Source organism: Martes martes (assembly GCF_963455335.1).
Source record: "Martes martes genome assembly, chromosome: 9".
NCBI lineage: Eukaryota > Metazoa > Chordata > Mammalia > Carnivora > Mustelidae > Martes > Martes martes.
In genome coordinates, this window is record NC_137896.1 from 22,564,469 (window position 1) to 22,583,584 (window position 19,116).

The window sequence follows — 19,116 nt, forward strand, 5'->3', positions numbered from 1 at the left end:
ATTAGAGCTTTTATAGGATATGGTAGAGTCCAAACGTATGACTCTTTTTAATTAAAAAATTGCTTGATTTCAGTTTTGTCTTTTTAGTATAAAATCTGATCGATCACTTAGACTTACTCTGAAATTTCTGGAAAGAATGTATTCTGGTGGTGGCATAGTTCTCTGATGCTGTAGTGACTTTTCTGGAAAACACTTCTTGACAGTATGAGCAAGTTCATCTCTTAATGGTGCCTGTTCCTGTAAATGTTAATTCTTTATTGTGCTGTTCCTGGATTTATTCTTGTTGCCTTGTACTACTTTGTGCCAGAGGATCTCACAAGCATCTTAGAATTTGGCTCCTTTTCTGGATCAATGTAATTAACAATGAGCAACTAAGGTGGCAGTGCTTTTCTACATATTGCTCTACTACTGAAGAGTCCAGAAGGGGCAAAAAAGCCACTTGATGAAAGAAAGCATTCTAACCCCAGGGGCAGAAGGGCAGCACTTTAAAAATCTGGGGGCAGCAAACAGTGCTGGGGAAAACCTCATTAACCATCATCTTTTAATTCTGAGAGGCCCAGGGACCTTCCCCTGGTGAAAATGTTGATAGTTAAGTCCTAGAACCTAAGGAAACACAAGTTGTGGGTTAAATGACACAACAGACATTGGAATTGGCATCCCAGCTGTACCAGACATCTGGATTCTGATTTTAGTAGCTTAATATTCAAATCATTTTTCCTAGTCAGCAGGTGGCTTGCTATTTCATGTTGAAAGGAGGAGGAGGTGACTACTGGAGAAATACAGAGCCATGACCAGCAAGAGAACATAATTCAATATGGACAGTCAGATGTTGAAGAAGCATAAGACACTCCCAGGAATGTGCTATATTTAAACAGTCTGCCCCTTAGTGTTTCATTCCCTCTCCATTCTGATGCTGCCAGTTTTTCCCTTTTACCTGCTTTCATTATTAAGTCTGCTGGTAACCAGGGCTATGAGTTTCTCACTGCTATCTATCTCTGTAGCCTAGCTGCCTAACTTGGGGGGTAAGGGGGAATGTGAGCTCACTCACAGTTCTCGATTAGTGAATAAGATTTGTTACTTAAGCATTTGTGTTACATGCCAGATGTAACCAACCACATTGTGATACTACTGTAAGTCACCTGTTAGTCCTTGCAGAGCAAAGAATGTTTAAGTGTAAAGATACTCAGCTGCTTAAGGGATCTTAAGTCATACTAACTGGTACTGGTGCTGATGTCATTTTTCTTTTGTTCCACTTGTGAGTGAATGCCATCCTCCACTGTACTCTCCCACATACTGTATTGCTATACAGAGATGGTTCTGTCCTTTATACATAACTCTCTTTTGTGGTGTGGGCCTGTGGGACCAGTAGGGTCCCTCTGCTATAAATCTGGCTATAGTGGAAAGACTAATGCAGCTCCTAACTTTCTGAAGTAGATACTGCCAATTATCTTTGCTTCTGTGACCATTGAATTGACAGGTTGGAATTGGAAATGTCTGTTGCCTCCAAGCTTTTAAGACCGTTTCACATGGATAATACCTTAGCCATAGCAGTAACCCATGTTAACTAAATTTTTTGAGCAGTGTTGTGCACCCAGCACTTCCACACTGTGATAGAAAAGGAAGCAAAATAAGATGCTTGTTCTTAAAGACCTAAGGTTTTTAATAATACAAGTAAGTGCTCAGCTGTACTTGCGCATGTACGAGGACCACTCATGTCCTACAGGAACTGGATGGATAGGGGTTTCCTGGCCAGTTGCTAAACAAGTATAATGGAAGTATAATGGAAGCCTTGTGTGTAAGCTGAGTATGTTAATTTAGTAAAATGAAATGTTTAGTAGTGTGAGAGAACACAGTGGCTCTCCCTAAAATGGTGTTTGTCCTGGAAGCTCTTAAAGTTGTCTTTAACAGTGTAGCCTGAGTGGCGTGACTGAGCTGAATGGTGACTAAGGCAGGCAGGTGAGGGTTGTACTAGGGGTGTCCTGACCTACCAGAGGGATAGAACCTTTTATCTTTCTAATAACCCTTTGACTAGCTGTCATGTACCAGTTCTTATAAACAAATGGCCTAATAAGACATTCATAAATGCTGGAGTTAAGTGAATTTTCCCATCAGTTTCACTACTTACACAGTTGACTATATGAAATTGATTCTTTTCCAGTTTTGCATTGACTTGATAGTTTTAGTTTTTCTGTATAAAATGTCTACCTCTTTGTTCTTGTTCTTCTAGAGCAGTGCTGTTCTAAGAATTTTGTCCATCATAAATGTTCTCATCAGCACTCATGTTACTTAGCCACTGTAGCTACTTTTTTTTTTTTTAAGGATTTTATTTGTTCTGAGAGAGAGTGCATGTGAGTGGGCAGAGGGGGGATGCAGAGGGCCAGAGAAAGAATCTCAAGCAGACTCCATGCTGAGTATGGAGCCCAAAGCAGGGCTTAGTCTCACAACCTTGAGATCATGACCTGAGCCAAAACCAAGAGTTGGATGCTTAACTGATTGAGCCACCCAGGGGCCCAGCTACTGTAGCTACTATTAAGTTTAAAAAGCAGGCTAGTGGCAGCTATTGAACAGCACAATCCTAGTTTCACAGAGCAACAGAAAATTTCCTCTTCATATCTGATCTTTGGAGATCACCATGTTAGGCAACATTGACCAATAGAAATAAGAGTCATTTATGTTATCTAAATTTTTCTAGTAGCCACGAAAAAGGTAAAAAGAAACAAGTGGAATTAATAATAAATTTTAGCCCAGTATATCTGAAATGTTACTATTTCAGTGTATACTCTATAAAATTATTGATATTTTGGGGGGGTACTGTTTTCAATTTATACTTTACAGCACATTGTCTTTTGAACTAAGCATATTTCAAGTGCTCAATATCTGCTTGTGGGTAGGAGGCCATCCTGGATGGTACAGATTTAGATTATGAGAAAGGTTATCCCCTGTCATTTCTCTCTAAGCTGTGTTGCCTCTTTGAGCTGTTTCTTTACTTTTAAGTATTTGAGTTTTGTTGCGTTCCTCCTAACCTTTCCCATTCCAGTTATGTTGGGAGTTTTTTTTGAAGCAGTTAACATGCCTCAGTTACCGTTTTCATGGGCTACAGTGAACTTTTTCACTGGCTAACTGGGTCTTCTATTGTGAAATTAATCCACCAGAGTTCAGCAACAGAACTAGACTCTTCCCTATCCCCTGCCAACCCCTACCCCCTGCACCCCACCTGCAGTGGGAAGTGAACAAGTCATTGTGTGTGTGTAATGCAGTTTTCTTACTGTTCAGACCCTCTCTTTTATTTATTTATTTATTTAAAAAATTTTTTTAAATTTTTATTTATTTGACAGACAGAGATCCCAAGTAGGCAGACAGGCAGGCAGAGAGAGGGGCAGGGAGAAGCAGGCTCCCTGCTGAGCAGAGAGCCCGATGTGGGGCTTGATGTGGGGCTTGATCCCAGGACGCTGGGATCATGACCTAAGCCTAGGCAGAGGCTTTAACCCACTGAGCCACTCAGGCGCCCCTGTTCGGACCCTCTCTTTTCTCAACTTGCCTAACACAAAATTTGAAGAACAACCCATTTTAAGATCTCCTGTGTATCCCAAGTGGATTTATTCCAGTAAGAGGAACTTGCACTATGAACATTAGGTAGGTTTCTTTTCCCAGGGCTCTCGTCTGCTGCTTTTCACTTGGCTTCTTTATGCCATAGATCACATTGCACACTGGAAATGCACAAGCTCTTGTTGATGTCTTTGCCCTGGAGATGCTCAGGAAGGTGGTCCAGTACTGTTGTCTTCTACACTCTGCAGGTAATAGGCAGTGGTCTTGTTAAAAGAAGGTAGATCTACTGAGTGTAGATTCCAGCAGAGCCGACTAGGGGCAGAATTGGCTGCCTAATAGGTAGTCTCTGAAAATTTTGATAAAAATCACATTTTCCTGAACTGAGTTCTACTTTGTTTGCAGAGCTTGCTCTTGTTATTTAAGGTTTATTCCTTTGAATAAACTTAAATTCTAGTCCTATACACGCAGAATCTAGCAGTTCCTCTATTCCTGCTTGACGGACAAATAGAGGAAACGTGGTGGATGCAGAATTCTTTTCCATCTTAGTATAAGGCTAGTTGGTATAGGTCATGGGAAGAGGCCACATGAGCCTCAGTGCTCATGTGTCCAGGTGGATTTCAGATTGGACTGGATTACAAGGTGCGACCTGTTGCTAAAATGGATGGAATAGAAATCATATTCTCAAGAGCTGTGGTTCATTTGTTACTATATGTCCCAGGATCAGTCATTTCCTTTCTCTGGCCTAAGTGTTTTAAGCAACAAGATTAAATGAGATAATCTCATTATGCCCAGTGTCAAGCTTCTGTGATTTTATGAGCCCAGCCATTCTGTTTCTTTATGGAAGTTTGTAGGTAATTTGAACCTTAAACTACAGAAAATCCAGTGGAACTCAGTATTTTGGTCTGGTACTGCTTTGATGCTTTTTCTGATATTGACAGCGGTCACACTGCAGCTTCAGAATTTCATTAGAAGAGAAAAGTAGGGAGGTTCTTCATTCCCACCAGTTAGGTCCTCTGGGGCAGGTAGACCAGAGGCATTTTTCTTGGTTGTCCATGAATCAGCTATTTAGATAACGGTACAAAGGATCCATTTATGAGCACTGAGAAGAGGAGCAGTTAACTCGTTATTCGGCACTTACTCTGTTAGTGTCAGGCAGGGGATACTTTGCATGGTTGTCCTCATTTATCCTCACAATAACCCTGAAAGGTTGATACTATTATTTTCCCTACCTTACTAGTGGGGAAATCAGGGGAAGAGAAGCAAAATAACTTGCTCGAAGTCTGATTAATAGTAAGGGTACCTGTACCCCTGGGGATAAAAATACATTATATGTTTATTAAATTTAAAAAAATAAATAAAAATAAAATGTAGCTTCATCCCTGAAAAAAAAAATAGTAAGGGTAAGCAGAGATGAGTTGGTCATAGGCTGTCTGCATGACTCCAGAGGCAGAGCCCTCCTTCAACCATTGCCTGTCCCTAACTTTTGGGAGAAGACATGGAGGCCACTGGCAGCACTCTTCTGTCAGGGGTCTTGAGCCTGCTGGGGAAAGGATTCTGGAAAGGATTCCTGCTCCAGTACTCCAATGTTTATTTTGAAGTAGGCAGGTAGAGGCTTCATGTAAACACAATCAGAGTCTTAGGGCAGAGAAAAACTCTGGTTCCAGTACTGTCCTATCTTGCTTGAAGCCCATATGTTCTTCCTCAGTTTGCTTCTTTCCTCATACCCAATTTGCTGCTCAAGCTAGGTTCTCTTTGAAGAGTTGAACACAGGTTGTAGTTCAACTTTGGATAAGTCTTCTTGGGATGTTGTAGTTTGACTTCCAAACTTTTTTGACCTTTACAGAATATAGCAGGATATCCTGCTAACAGTGTCCTGTTACCATTGTTACCCTGTTACCATTTACTATACCATATTTTCCTGCATTTCACTTTTTGTGTGACGTTCACATTTTAAGCTTTATAGTATTGCCAAATACAGTGGCAGCCAGACTACTTAGTATTATAAAGATCTAAACCAAATTATTTTTTAAACTTTTAGTTTTAACACAATTTTTGTAGCCTGTAATCATATGTGTGAATAAAGAACATATAGTTTTATAGTAGGGATTTGCATAATTGGTTCAGTTTGTGACTTATGAGGACTGTCTTTGGGGGCTGTTAAATTTGGGGCATCTCTGAGTTAATAAAGGGAGAAGCAGGGGTAAAGAAAAACTTGTCAACCTTATTCATGTCCCTTGAGGAGGCAGAGAAGGAAAGAAACAGTGGTGATGGGCGTAGTTCATCTTTTTAATCTGAAGGGAAAAGAATATATTCCATGGGTGGTGCTCTGCCGTTTGGGAGCCTGTGGAGAATTTCCTGATTGGCTTTCAAGACTTGATTGAGCATCTGAGCTGCTCCAGCATGCAAAGGTAGGCAACAGGAGTGTGAGCATGGCTTTGGTTTGTTGGAGTAATCCTGCCGCCCGGACATTTTGGTGCTCTATTCTTCCTTTTCAAAGCCTGGAAATGGAATTGGAGGCTGGTTCCTTTCTTTGTTAGGCTTTTGGGAAGGGAAGATGGCAGCGTAATACCTGAGCATGAAAGACCAATGAATTTCAGCTTGACTGGCATGAACTGGATCTAAGAGGAGTGATGTGTTCGTGGATTTATGAAGAGCAGAGTTAGAATCTCCAAGGCAGGGGAGGGGATGCCCTAGAAAATGGGCACATCACTCCCTTTTTGGCAGAGCGGGTTTCCCTATCAACAATGGTAAACCAGCTAGCTCTGGGAAGGGAAGCTCTGATTTTTAGCATTTGCCCAATTTCTGTGGCTTAAAACTTTAACACTTGGATAGACGTGCTGTAAAACCGTACAAGCCTGCTCCAGCGCACTGCTGTAACCTTTCCTTGAGGTACTTTGAATTGCTATCATATGGTTAGGTCTGTGCTGTATGAAATAGGAGATGCATAGCAGTGTTTGTTCTAAAGATGTTATTTTACAGACAGTTGAGGAGCTAGAAACATTGACACTACAGTTGTGGTGTGGATGAGTATAGTAGCCAGAGTAAGAAATTTTTGAGTGATGGAGATACTGTGAAAAAGAGCATATGAGAGCTGGGCTTGAAGGAGGATGATAATAGCTAACACTTATTGGTAATAATAGTTCAGACTGTGCTAAGCACTTTGCATACATTACATGAATCTTCCAAAAAAGATAATATCCCCCACTTTACTCTTGAGGAACCTTAAGGCTTAGTATTTTGCCTAAGTTACATAGGAGAACATCGTTCTGGTGGGTGTGTAGTGATAGCTCATTGTGGCTAGGGAGAGAAGTAAGGCCAGTATTTGGAGCCTGGTCACTTCATCAACAGAACCCATGCTCTTGCCCACTACATCACATAGCTGTTGGATATAAGAAGGAAAGTTCTTCAGGAGAGGACAGTATGACTGTACTCCCAAGTTCTAGACACGAGGTAGGAGTCAGAATATTTGAGTTTTGGTCCTCATTTTGTTTAGCCGTGTATGTGGCCTTAGCTAAATCACATTTTACCTCTCTGCCTTGAATTGAAGGTCTTGGATTTAAATGATCACTCAGTTCCTTTTTATTTCTGACAATGGAGAAAAGCAGAGGAAAACAGCCTACAAGGGAGTGCAGAAGAAAACAAGACTTCAAGTGGTAGAAAGCAGAGGCAGAAAAGATTGGTCCTGTATACTTACTTGTTTCTGTTTGCAGTTCCTGACTAGCACCAAATAGAAAGGTTGGGAGTGTTGGGAGCACATAGAAATAACAAGCTAGTCTTTTGTGTTGAGTGTTCCTAAAAAGCTCATTTCTCCCTTGATGGTTTCAGCAGCAGGCTAGGTCTAGATTTGGGTCATTTTGAGGATCCTTGGATTATCACTCCTTTCCTAGCAGTAATTCAACAAATATTTACAAAGCGCCTGCTGTGTGTGAGTCACTAGAATGGGAGCAAGACAGATCTGGTCCCTTTTGTTGAATTTATAGTCTACTAGATGTAATAGATAAATAAGTTGCATGTTTTGATAGGTCTATGAGAAGCTGGGTTTTGTTGGGTTGGAGTCAGGGAGGGTCTTCGACTTGGTTGAACTGAGAATGGAAATGAAGATACTAGTTAGGAGACTGTTACAGACATCCAGGCAAGATATGTTGGTTCAGAAGAGACTGGACACAAAGACCTGGCAAATATTAGCTAGACCTGTCTTACAAAAATAAATAAAATTTCTGAGATTTTTATTGACTCACTTAAATGTCGTATTTAATATGGTTTTGTAAAATTTCAGCCCTTTAAAGGAGGCTGAAAGTCCCATGAGATTCATTGTAATGGCACTAGATGAAAAGTAAGTGAGTCTGGCTTAAGGATGTAGCTGTTCAAAGGATATAGGACGGAAAAGTGACGTGAACTAGGGATTTTAATTCTGTAAGATTTCTAAACAGAGGTAGGCTTGGAAATAGATTTTAAAGGAGATCAGGATTTGGGAGAGATTAATAATCCCAAGTATTAGATAATTTAAAGGGAATATGACCGATAGAAGAGTGTACATTGTAAAGATTTGCTTATAAAGGATTGCTAATTCCAGTGAGAAGCAAAGCGGGGAGATTGAGGAGAAAACAACTGGTAGCACAGCAAGCCCTGGTCTCTTAGAAATTGAATCCAGTCCCATATGCACATGTGGGCCCACAACATTCTGGTTGGGGTTTTAGTTTGATCCCAGAAGAAACTGAAAAAGTATAGAACAGGACCAATTGTGGGGAAAGGGTAGACATGCTAATAAACTATGAAAGAATGCTCTTGTCTACCACAAATTGAGGCCTCACCAGAAGCAGCACCTGACCCAGTGCTAATGTGTCTTCCCCAGATGAAAAGCCTCTTTCTGGGATCTTCGAGAAGTCAGAGTGGTGGAAAAGGCAGCAGTTCCCGTTGTTGCCTGTAACCTCACCATTACAGATAATTCCTGGCAGTACTTCTGTAGTTAACAACAAAGTGTCAGGAATAAACAGAATTCTCCACTTGGAGTCCTCCACTTAAATTTTCCCCCAGCATTTTATTGTGAAAACTTCAAACGTACAAAAAAGTTTAAAAAAATTTTACAGGAAATAACCATATATCTGCCATTTAGATCCTACAATTTAAATGCTCCTATATGTGTTTTACCACATATCCATTCAACATACCATTTTATTTTTTTGGTGCATTTCAAAGAAATTGCGAACATCACACCTCACCCAGAAATGTTTCATCATGTCTTGTGTTCATTATTTCATGTAGGTTTGTTGGGCAGAGGGAGGTGGTAACCTTTACATAAAATAACATATATACACCTTAAGTGTACCATTAGATAAAAATGAAAAATGCATTTGTGACTCACATTCCTGTCAAGATAAGGAACTTTTCTTTCTGGGCACCCCCCCCCCATCTCCTGCTGCTTCTCAGTTCATACCTGCCCTCGGGGTACATGGGAGGAACAACCAGTATTCTGAATTTTTTTCACTATAGGTTAGTTTTGCCTGTCTTAAAAACTTTATAAGTGGAATCTATGTATTTTACACTTCAGATTCCTCCTTGTTGCAGATACTAATAGTTTGTTTCTTTTTTGTTACCAGAGCAGTTTTCTATTACATGTATAAACATTATGGTTTATTCATTCTGGTATTGATGGACACTTGAGCTGTTTCAAATTTTTGGCTATTATGAATAAAGCTGCTATGAACATTCCTGTACAAATCTTTTTGTGAACATAATGTTTTCTTTTGGATAAAAATCTAGGAGTGAAATTGCTCTTGGACTAGATGTGTGTTTGGTTTTCTAATAAGCTGCCAGACAGTTTCCAAAGTGGTATATTTAATGCTTTCACTAACAATGTAGAGATTTCCATGTCCTTGCCAACATTTGGCATTGTCAATTTTTCTACTTTTAGCCATTGTGGTGGGTATGTGGTAATATCTTGTGGCTTTAATTTGCATTTCCCTGATGACTAGTGCCTTTGATCACTCTTCCTTTGCATATTTCCAATTATATTTTCTTTTATGAAGTAACTGATCAAATTTTTTGCCCATTTTAAATTGTCAGTATTGAGTTGGAGGAGTCCTGCATTTAAATTTTAAAGCTCAGTTGTACAAGATAAGGATAGAGAAGATTTACTGCTGGGACAGTAATTCAAACAGAAAAGGCCTCAAAGTTTGAGTTGAGCAAAAACACATATTACCATTTATTCAGCAAATGGTTATGAGTACTAACTATGTTCTAAGCGCTGGTATTAGGGATACAGAAATCATACCCAGCCCTAGTTCCAAGGAGGCCATAGATTGTGAGAATAGACAGACAAAAGTTAAGTTTTTGATATGGCAGTTTCAGTGTTATATCACTAATATTTACTGAGTACCTGCTATAGGATAGGTACTGTTAAAGATGCTGGAGATAGATAGGCAAACTAGACGTGGTTCCTACTCTAATCCAGCTTATTTTCTTGGGTGTCTGTGGATAAAGACACCGCAGAAGCCCTGATAAGGGGAATGAGATTGAAGTTGTGTGTGTGTGGGTCAGAAATGAAACCTGGCTGAAACATACCTATGTGGCTAGGTGATTAGTTAAGTGTCAGGTCTTTCAGGGAAGGCCTTGTAGACCAGGGAAAGAACTTTGGACTTTTGAGTATTTGGGGATGCCATTCCAGAGTTTTAAATGGAGAAATGGTATGGTCTAGTTTCTGTTTGGCTAATAAGCACAGAAATGTGTCTGTGTGTGTTTGCAGGAATATGATGAGGAGACCATGTAATCATCCAGAGGAGAGATGATAAATTTTACTTGGGGAATTTGGGCGAGGCTTCATAAAGGAATAATGTCCTAGCAGAACTTTGGATGGCAAGGCATATGTTAGGAAAGTCAGAGGTATCAGCATGTGTATGTTCCAGGAGCCAGAAATAGCTTTGGATGACTAGTTGGTTGGGTGGTAGAATAACAGGAGGTAGAGGAGACTGGGAAAGGCTTTGAAGGTTCAGTTAGGGATGCAGGGTCACCATATTACACACCTACTGAATTCTCTATAGATGTACTGTCTGGAGTTATGCCTCAAGGTGGCCTTGCTAGGGAGCTTGGCTCTGAACCTAAGGGCCATGGGTATCTGTGCAGGACTTCTAGTTAAGGTAGAGACTCTGGAAGCTGACACAAGGAAGACTAGCTGAGGCATTGTTGAGGAGAAGCCAGTGAAGAGGCAAGAGACAATGAGCCCTGAAGTTAGGTAGGGATTGTTAAACCAGAGGTAGAGGCTTTGGACTTTGAATAGTTAAGAAGACTTGAGTTGTGGATTGAGGGGAAAAAAAAACTAATGATGCCCTTTAAAAATACAAAATAAATATTGAAATAATACAGAAGTATATATAGATTATAAAATCCTCACCTTCATTCCACTTCCCTGAGGTGTACCTAAAAGTTGCAATTTTTGGTGTGCCTTCCATTTTTCTGTGTATTTATTTTGTGTACCTATTCAAATCTATTGTACATACACATACAGTTGAAGTTTAAAATGGAGTCCTACTTACCATTTTTTATGACTTTATTTTTTCATGGAATACCAATATAATATAGTTCTGCCTTGTATTTTACCTGCTGCTCAACATTCCATTGTTTTAATGTACTGTAATTTACTTGGTGCCCAATAGATAGACCTTTGGCAGTCTCAGGTGTTTTACTCTTCTCAGCAATAGTGAAATGAACATTCTTCGTTTGTTTCTGTTGTGTGCAAACACTGCTTCAGAAGAACATGTGATGTGAGAAGCCTGGAGTCAGATTGTGACTTTGGGGAAGTTGTGGTCCCACTCCTTTGGGAGTATGTGTTCTTCTTTGGATCTTTTCTTAGGGACCTTCCAAAAGGGGGATGATAAGGCTGGTCAAAGTCTAAAATCCACATTCTAGGGGCAACATTCAAAAAGAACTGGGGCTCTTTTTCTAGATTTTTAGCTGAGGATTTCACTGCTTCCAAGTATCAGATGGGTTCTCAGAGGCTTTCCTTGTGGAAGTTTAGACTGGGAAGAAATAGGACAAATAACGTAGAAATGAGAATTTAACAGACTTGAGTTGGTTTGGTAGGACTTTATGAAGCAGGACTATCTAATGTATTAGAAGAGCGGTGGATTTTCCATAATTGGATGCTTTCAAGCAGAGACTGAGGTCCTATGAACAGGCAATATGTGAAGCAAGCCAAAGTTTAAGAGTCATTCTAACGTTGGTATATAATAGCACTCCAGATGGAGACTGTGAGGCACCAACATGGGAACAGCACAAACTGTGGGCTAGGTTGGGGGAAGGATTGATTGAGGATCAGTTTAGGGGAGGCTAACGCTAGAGGCGTCCTGGGGTATAGTGTTGGGAAGCCTGGAGTGCTGAGTGAAGCTGGATGAGAGATCTGATGTCAAGTGCAGTTTTGGTACAGTCTGCGGGTGTATGAGTCAGCGGGGACACAGGGATAGTAAGGAGTCTGAGGGTAATTGTTAATGGGGACTGTAGGAGGAGGGGTTACATGGGAGTCAAGGAGATCCATGCAAGAAGATAGTGTTTCAGCCAAGGAGATGGGTAAATTGGAAAAATTAGTGTTCCTTGATTGCCAGTCAGTTTGGCAGTGACTGGGCTGGGAGCTGAGACTGAAGATGGCCTTTTGGATTTCATTCAGCAAATATTATCTAGGTGCTTGGGATAGAGCAATAAACAAGACAAAATATCCCTTCCCCCACATTTACATTCCCTCAGTTTACATTCTAGTGGGCAAGAGAGGTTATATATTAGACAATCAATGATAAATGCTAAAGAGAAAAAGCAGGAAAGGGGTATGTGATGCATTAGTAGTGGTAGGGATGTAATGTTAAGTACCTAGAAAAGGAAACCTTTTTCTTCATAATAAGGTGATTTTGAATAAAGACCTAGAAGGAGTGAAGAAACACCAAGCAATGTGGATAATATGAAGGAAGAATCAAGTTTATTTGAGGAATGGCAGGCAAGCAGACCTGTGTGTTCAGAATGGAGTGAGCAAGAGAGGTGTTAGGAAATCAGGTTAGAGAGATCTAGATCTTTCAAGACCTTGGAGACCATGGTAGAGTTTGCATTTTTCCCTCAGTAATGGACAATAATGATTAGAGGGTTTGGGCAGACGTGTAACATAACCTGACTTACGTTTTAACAGGATCACCTTGGTTGCTGTATTGAGAATAGTCTGTTGGTGTGAGGATGGAGGTGGAGGTGGGGATGGCAGATAAGGGAGACCAGGTAAAGAGGCTAATGCGATAAGCCCAGTGGCTTGGACTGGGTGGTGGCGGTGAGCAGCTGATTGCCTGTTCAGAGAATCAATTGGGGGATCCCAATACCACCTCAAGATGCAGGGCCTGAGAGTTAGTGAGAAATCATTGGAGGAAGAACTTTTGGGGGAGTTGTATCTGCATCATGGTCGTGTTGGGATTAGGGTCTGATCTGGGCCCAGTAAAGGGTCAGAGTGAGATTCATTGATCTCAGAAGATCAGGGTTGGATTCTGGGTCTTGAGAACATTATAGGGATTTTAGGCTGAGGACCAGTTTGGGCTCAAAGTTGTCGATGAAGGCCAGTATACTTTTTCTACATCTTCCATCATAACCAGGGTTGGTTGTACTCACTGTGTCTTATCCCATTGAGCTCACCTGAGGGAAATAGAGGAGTATGGAAGCTCTAAGACCTTCTCTTCCTTGGGTGTCATGGAGCTGGATACAGGCTCAGCCCTGCCTGGGGGGAAGCCTACTCGGCTTTCCAAGCTGGGACATGTAGTCAGGGAAGGGTAGAGAAGGGGCCTCAGTGCTTGACTTGGGTCCTTTTTTCCCAGATGGCCCACTGCGTGACCTTGGTTCAGCTCTCCATTTCCTGTGACCACCTCATTGACAAGGACATTGGCTCCAAGTCTGACCCACTCTGCGTCCTTTTACAGGATGTGGGAGGGGGCAGCTGGGCTGAGGTGAGAAGGGCCTTGGGGGTTAAAGTTGTGGAGGAAGATTAGAACTGTTTTGGGGGTGGAGGGTGTGTGACTGTGATACTGCTGGCCTCTGCCCACAGCTTGGCCGAACTGAGCGAGTACGGAATTGCTCGAGCCCTGAGTTCTCCAAGACTCTGCAGCTTGAGTACCACTTTGAAACAGTCCAGAAGCTCCGATTTGGCATTTATGACATAGACAACAAGACACCTGCGCTGGGGGATGATGACTTCCTAGGAGGGGCTGAGTGTTCCCTAGGGCAGGTATGTGGGGCTAGGGATTAAAATACTTTAGACACATGTTCAGTAAGAGCCCTAACAGCCTAGGCTGTCTGGAACGTGAAGGTGGGGGTAAGCAAGACCTAACCCTGCCTGAGATTTTGCTCCCCCATCCATTCTGCTCTGCCCCAGATTGTGTCCAGCCAGACAATAACTCTACCGTTGATGCTGAAGCCTGGAAAACCTGCTGGGCGGGGGACCATCACGGTAAGAAAGAACTCTGGGGGGAGGAGGGTTACATCACTGAGGAATTCATGAAGGGATACAGTCTCCTGCCTCCCCTTCCTAGGTATCCGCTCAGGAGATGAAGGATAGTCGTATAGTGACCATGGAGGTGGAGGCCAGAAACCTAGATAAGAAGGTGTGTCTGGAAAAAAGCCCTGGGAGGTTAAGAATTAAGGGGCAGGAATGGTGTTGGGGAGTGGTTTAAGAATTACGGGGGTGGGACTGGGGACTGGCAAAATGGTTGTCTCTCCCTGAGTCTTATACTGGGGTCTCTGTGTCATTGACAGGACTTCCTGGGGAAATCGGATCCGTTCTTGGAGTTCTTCCGTCAGGGTGATGGGAAATGGCACCTGGCATACAGATCTGAGGTGTGATACCCCTGGGATTGGGTGAAGTGGGATAGGAGAGACTCTCCTGGGGCTTGTGATTACTGAGGTTCGGAACAGGGAGAAATAGACCTTGTATGGATAGAGAAGGGTGACAGCTCCCCATATGCCAGCCCAGAGCTCACTAGAGGCCTTACCCTCCATCTTCAGGTAATCAAGAACAACTTGAACCCTACATGGAAGCGCTTCTCTGTTCCCCTTCAGCATTTCTGTGGGGGAGACCCCAGCACACCCATCCAGGTGAGTTTGCCTCCTGAATGTACCTGGGGAGGGATTTATTCTCACCTGCCCCCTATCCCTGGTCTCTGTATACACATACACATCTTCCCTCACTCCCCCCTTCCTCACACACAGGTGCGGTGCTCAGACTATGACAGTGATGGTTCACACGATCTTATTGGTACCTTCTACACCAGCTTGGCCCAGCTGCAAGCAGTCCCGGTGAGTGCCAGCCCTGCTCAGGAGTGTTGAGGTGGGCTCTAAAGGACTGCAGCCCCAGGGAGAGAGGGAGAAAGGGAGGGAGGGCAGACCAGTTCCAGCTGATGCTCTGGGAGTTTCCTACTCTTATTTTTTCTTTCCTCACCAGGCTGAGTTTGAATGTATCCACCCTGAGAAACAGCAGAAAAAAAAAAGCTACAAGAACTCTGGGACTGTTTGTGTCAAGATTTGCCAGGTGAGGCAATAGCCCATGGGACCCAGGCTCTGACCCCTGTGCTCCATGGCCCCAACCCCTTTACCCCAGCCATGATCCTGGTTTCATCTGCAGGTAGAAACACAGTATTCATTCCTGGATTATGTGATGGGAGGCTGTCAAATCAACTTCACTGTAAGTTGCTTTATCAGGAATAAGAGAACAGATCTGGGTCTCAGAGTGGCCTTCAGCTCCCCTCCTCTCCTCCTCCTAGGTGGGCATTGACTTCACGGGCTCCAATGGAGATCCTTCCTCCCCGGACTCCCTGCACTACCTGAGCCCAACAGGGGTCAACGAGTACCTGACAGCACTGTGGAGTGTGGGCCTCGTGATTCAGGACTATGACTCGTGAGTAACTTTCTTTTGCCCATCCCTCAGCCTCTGGGCTCACAGTCCCCTGTCTGTCTCTTCTCAACTCACTGTCTTCCCACAGGGACAAGCTATTCCCAGCATTTGGATTTGGGGCCCAGGTACCCCCTGATTGGCAGGTGAGCACTCTCCTTCCCCACCTCCTATTTTCAGTGTCAGGGTCCTGATTTGGGGGGATGTGGTTGACTTGCTGTGTGGCACCCAGCTTTATGCGGAGATGCAGGGATGTATCCCTACAGACATGTGTACAACGAATGTTCAGGACTACATAGCTCCCCCACAATGCTTGCTGTATACCACAGTGTCATTTTTCTTTGCACATAGATGGTCATGGGAAAAGAACCTCATTTTGATTCTTGCCCTCAGGTCTCCCATGAATTTGCCTTGAACTTCAACCCCAGTAACCCCTACTGCACAGGTAAGTTCCTTCAAACTCCACTGTAAGGCAGATCTGTCTACACCTAGAAGGCCAAGCCCATGCAGACAAGGGATTGTGGGGGTAATGGGGCAGATACCTGATTCTGTTGTCCAGAGAAGTAGTCCAGGCGCCCCTATCTTGCCTCTTTCTAAAACCATGTGAGTTGGGGCCAATTTGCTTTGGCTTCATAAAAGTGATACATATTATAGGATGTTGAATATTTAAGGAGAGGATATGTATAAGCTCTCTCTAAGCAGTGGTAGCTGTTACCACTTTACCTTTGCCTGGAAGCTCACTGGTACCTGTCTGGGCGTTCAGGGTGCCTTTTGCCCACACTCTTGTCTAGAGAGGGCCAAACCTTGTAGCACCCCAGTACCCCCAAGTGGGCAACAAACTAAAGGGGAAAACTTGACCTGACCTGATCTGACCTGGGTTTTTGACATGAGTTCAGACTTAGAGAAAAGTTGTGAGTGTAGTTATAGGGGCTTTAGGTCTTTGGAGCTCAGCAGTCAGGCCCTAGGTCGCAGATTCCCCAACCATAAACACTACATTTGCTTTGTGATTCTGTCACTCATCTATCTCCCTTCCTCTCCCTCCCTATCCCCTGTGCTATGTATATAGATAGCTATATATTTATATCTTTGTGTACATGTATATATATGTATGTGTGTGTATGTGTGTATACACATTTTTTTTCCTGAAATGTTTGAGAATTACAGTGAATAAGCCCTCCCCCAAGTGTGCCTCTATGGCCCCACCAACTTTGCACCCTTCATTGTTTATCAGTGGATGTTTCCTAAAATCAAAGACATTCTCTTATGTAACTACAGTACAATTCTCAAAATCAGGAGATTAACATCAATACCATTAGCCAGTCTAGAATTTATTCACGTTTTGCCAGTTGTCTTTTACAGTTAAAGAAAATCTCAGATCACATAATGCATTTGTCTGTCTTCCAGAGTTCTTGTCTTTCATGATGCTGACATATTTTAAGATTACAGGCTAGATAAGTAGAATGTCCTCCAGTTTGGGTTTATCTGATATTTATTTGTGATTAGATTGAGATTATGTACTTCCAGTGGGCATATTATAGAAGCGATGCTATGTGTTCTCTCAGTATACCATGTCAGGAGGCCCTGATGTTGATTTATCCTATTACTAGTCATGTTAACTTTGATCATTTGGTTAAGGTAGAGTCTGCCGGGTTTGTCCACTGTTTGTAATTAATAAGTGTCTTTGGGGAAGATGCCTTGAGACTATATCAATATCCAGTTACTCATTAACTAGTACCCTATAGTTTTAGTATCCTATAGTTTTAGCACCCATTGATGATCTTTGCAGTCAGTGTTTGTCAGATGATTTTGTAATTCCTCCTCCTGCATTTATTAAGAGTTTCCTCTTGGGGCGCCTGTGTGGCTCAGTGGGTTAAAGCCTCTGCCTTCAGCTCACGTCATGATCCTAGGGTCCTGGGATTGAGCCCCCATCCGGTTCTCTGCTCGGCAGGGAGTCTGCTTCCCCCTCTCTCTCTGCCTGCCTCTCTGCCTACTTGTGATCTCTGTCTGTGAAATAAATAAAATCTTTTTAAAAAAAAGTTTTCTCTTCTTTCCCATTAATTACTTATCTAGGGGTTCTTGTTAAATGGATTATAATTAATTTTATTAAGCAGGTTATAATCTGATGCTTAACCATCTTAGGTTTTTCAGGGGACCCCCTTAATCAGATTTAACTCAAGTTGTGATTTAGGGGAAGTGCCCTTCTCTTTGGTCTTAATTCTCCTATCATTAGAATAAAGTTTAGTACCTTGGGTTTATAGGGGTGATTGAATGAAATGCACCCAGGTTCCCAGATCTCCTTGGCCAAGATGGTGATGTCAGGATTGGCATTTTACAGTGTTTTTTGCCCTCCTTTTCTAGGCATCCAGGGCATTGTGGATGCTTACCGCCAAGCCCTGCCCCAAGTTCGCCTCTATGGCCCCACCAACTTTGCACCCATCATCAACCATGTGGCTAGGTTGGCAACCCAGGCTGCACATCAAAGGACTGCCTCGGTGAGGATCATTGGAGGTAGTAGTGGTGGGCAGTCTTGGTCAAGGGTTCCCTTGGGGGATATGTAACAATAGTCTTACCACCAGTATGGGAATGTGTGGCTGGGGTGTTTAGAAGGTCTGCCTCAGTTTGTGAATGGACTTATCCCCAGCAATACTTCGTGCTGTTGCTGCTGACTGACGGTGCTGTGACAGATGTGGAGGCTACACGTGAGGCTGTGGTGCATGCCTCCCACCTGCCCATGTCAGTGATCATCGTGGGTGTGGGTGGTGCTGACTTTGAGGCCATGGAGCAGCTGGATGCTGATGGTGGACCCCTGCGTGCACGCTCTGGGGAGGCAGCTGCCCGTGACATAGTGCAGTTTGTGCCCTACCGCCGCTTCCAGAATGTGAGTGGGGACAAGCCTGGGGGCAGACCAGATCTGGGAGTTTATCCTTCCACCTCTCTGAGTGGGGCTTCTCACCCTTCCATTGGGGCAGGGTTGGGTGTTGGGGTTTATATTCTTTGTATCCTTTTTTGGGTATGAATGTAGACTTTGGGAAGCTGTCATGGGTCATCACTGACCTTGCCCTTTTTCTCCTGGCAGGCCCCTCGGGAGACACTGGCACAGACTGTGCTTGCAGAAGTACCCACACAACTCGTCTCCTACTTCAAGGCCCAAGGTTGGGCCCCATTCAAGCCACTTCCACCCCTAGCCAAGAGCCCTGCACATGCTCCTCAGGCTTAGATTCCCTCAGAGGGTGGGCTATGGCTGGTTCTCAGCCTTATGTCCCCAAGGTCTCTGTGGGCATGTTCAACCCTACACAAATTCCCCAGTGCTGCACTTTACATTTTATACTTTTGTATTTGCTCCTGCTGTTGCTCTTGATCCCTCCTGCTTGCACCTGGAGTCCTTCATTTAATAAAGATCAATGAAGACCAACTGCTTTGCCACCATTCTCTTTTTGAGTGGGACTGAAAAAGTCCCACTTTTGACTTTTAGCCATGTTTATTTTTCCTGAGCCTCGGTTTATCCCCTTAGAGGTCGCTGAGTGAAGGATACCTCTGACATCATAGGCCTAGGCAAAGAAATTCGGTATTCCAGGCCAGAAGTCTAGAAACGCTTCTGTTTTTAAAATACAAGGATCGAATGTGAGCCAGACAGCCAGCCTGCCCTGCCTTAGGACAGGGCTGAGCTGGGAACA

General features: G+C 43.1%; 1 protein-coding gene across 8 annotated transcripts in view; it reads left to right on the forward strand.

The window, feature by feature from the left end:
* CPNE1 (copine 1) overlaps nt 1-18,853 on the forward strand; it is a 35,156-nt gene extending 16,303 nt beyond the window's left edge. For all 8 annotated transcript variants that reach the window (XM_080814531.1, XM_080814534.1, XM_080814532.1 and 5 more), the window contains 15 exons: nt 13,377-13,505; nt 13,604-13,783; nt 13,931-14,005; nt 14,088-14,159; nt 14,311-14,391; nt 14,560-14,649; nt 14,764-14,850; nt 14,996-15,082; nt 15,176-15,235; nt 15,315-15,448; nt 15,534-15,588; nt 15,836-15,887; nt 17,801-17,934; nt 18,084-18,320; nt 18,519-18,853. In XM_080814531.1, coding sequence (XP_080670657.1) covers nt 13,377-13,505; nt 13,604-13,783; nt 13,931-14,005; nt 14,088-14,159; nt 14,311-14,391; nt 14,560-14,649; nt 14,764-14,850; nt 14,996-15,082; nt 15,176-15,235; nt 15,315-15,448; nt 15,534-15,588; nt 15,836-15,887; nt 17,801-17,934; nt 18,084-18,320; nt 18,519-18,659 — 1,614 coding nt within the window. In that variant the 3' untranslated portion in view covers nt 18,660-18,853. The remainder of the gene's footprint in view (nt 1-13,376; nt 13,506-13,603; nt 13,784-13,930; nt 14,006-14,087; nt 14,160-14,310; nt 14,392-14,559; nt 14,650-14,763; nt 14,851-14,995; nt 15,083-15,175; nt 15,236-15,314; nt 15,449-15,533; nt 15,589-15,835; nt 15,888-17,800; nt 17,935-18,083; nt 18,321-18,518) is intronic.
* The last annotated feature ends 263 nt before the right edge of the window (nt 18,854-19,116 follow it).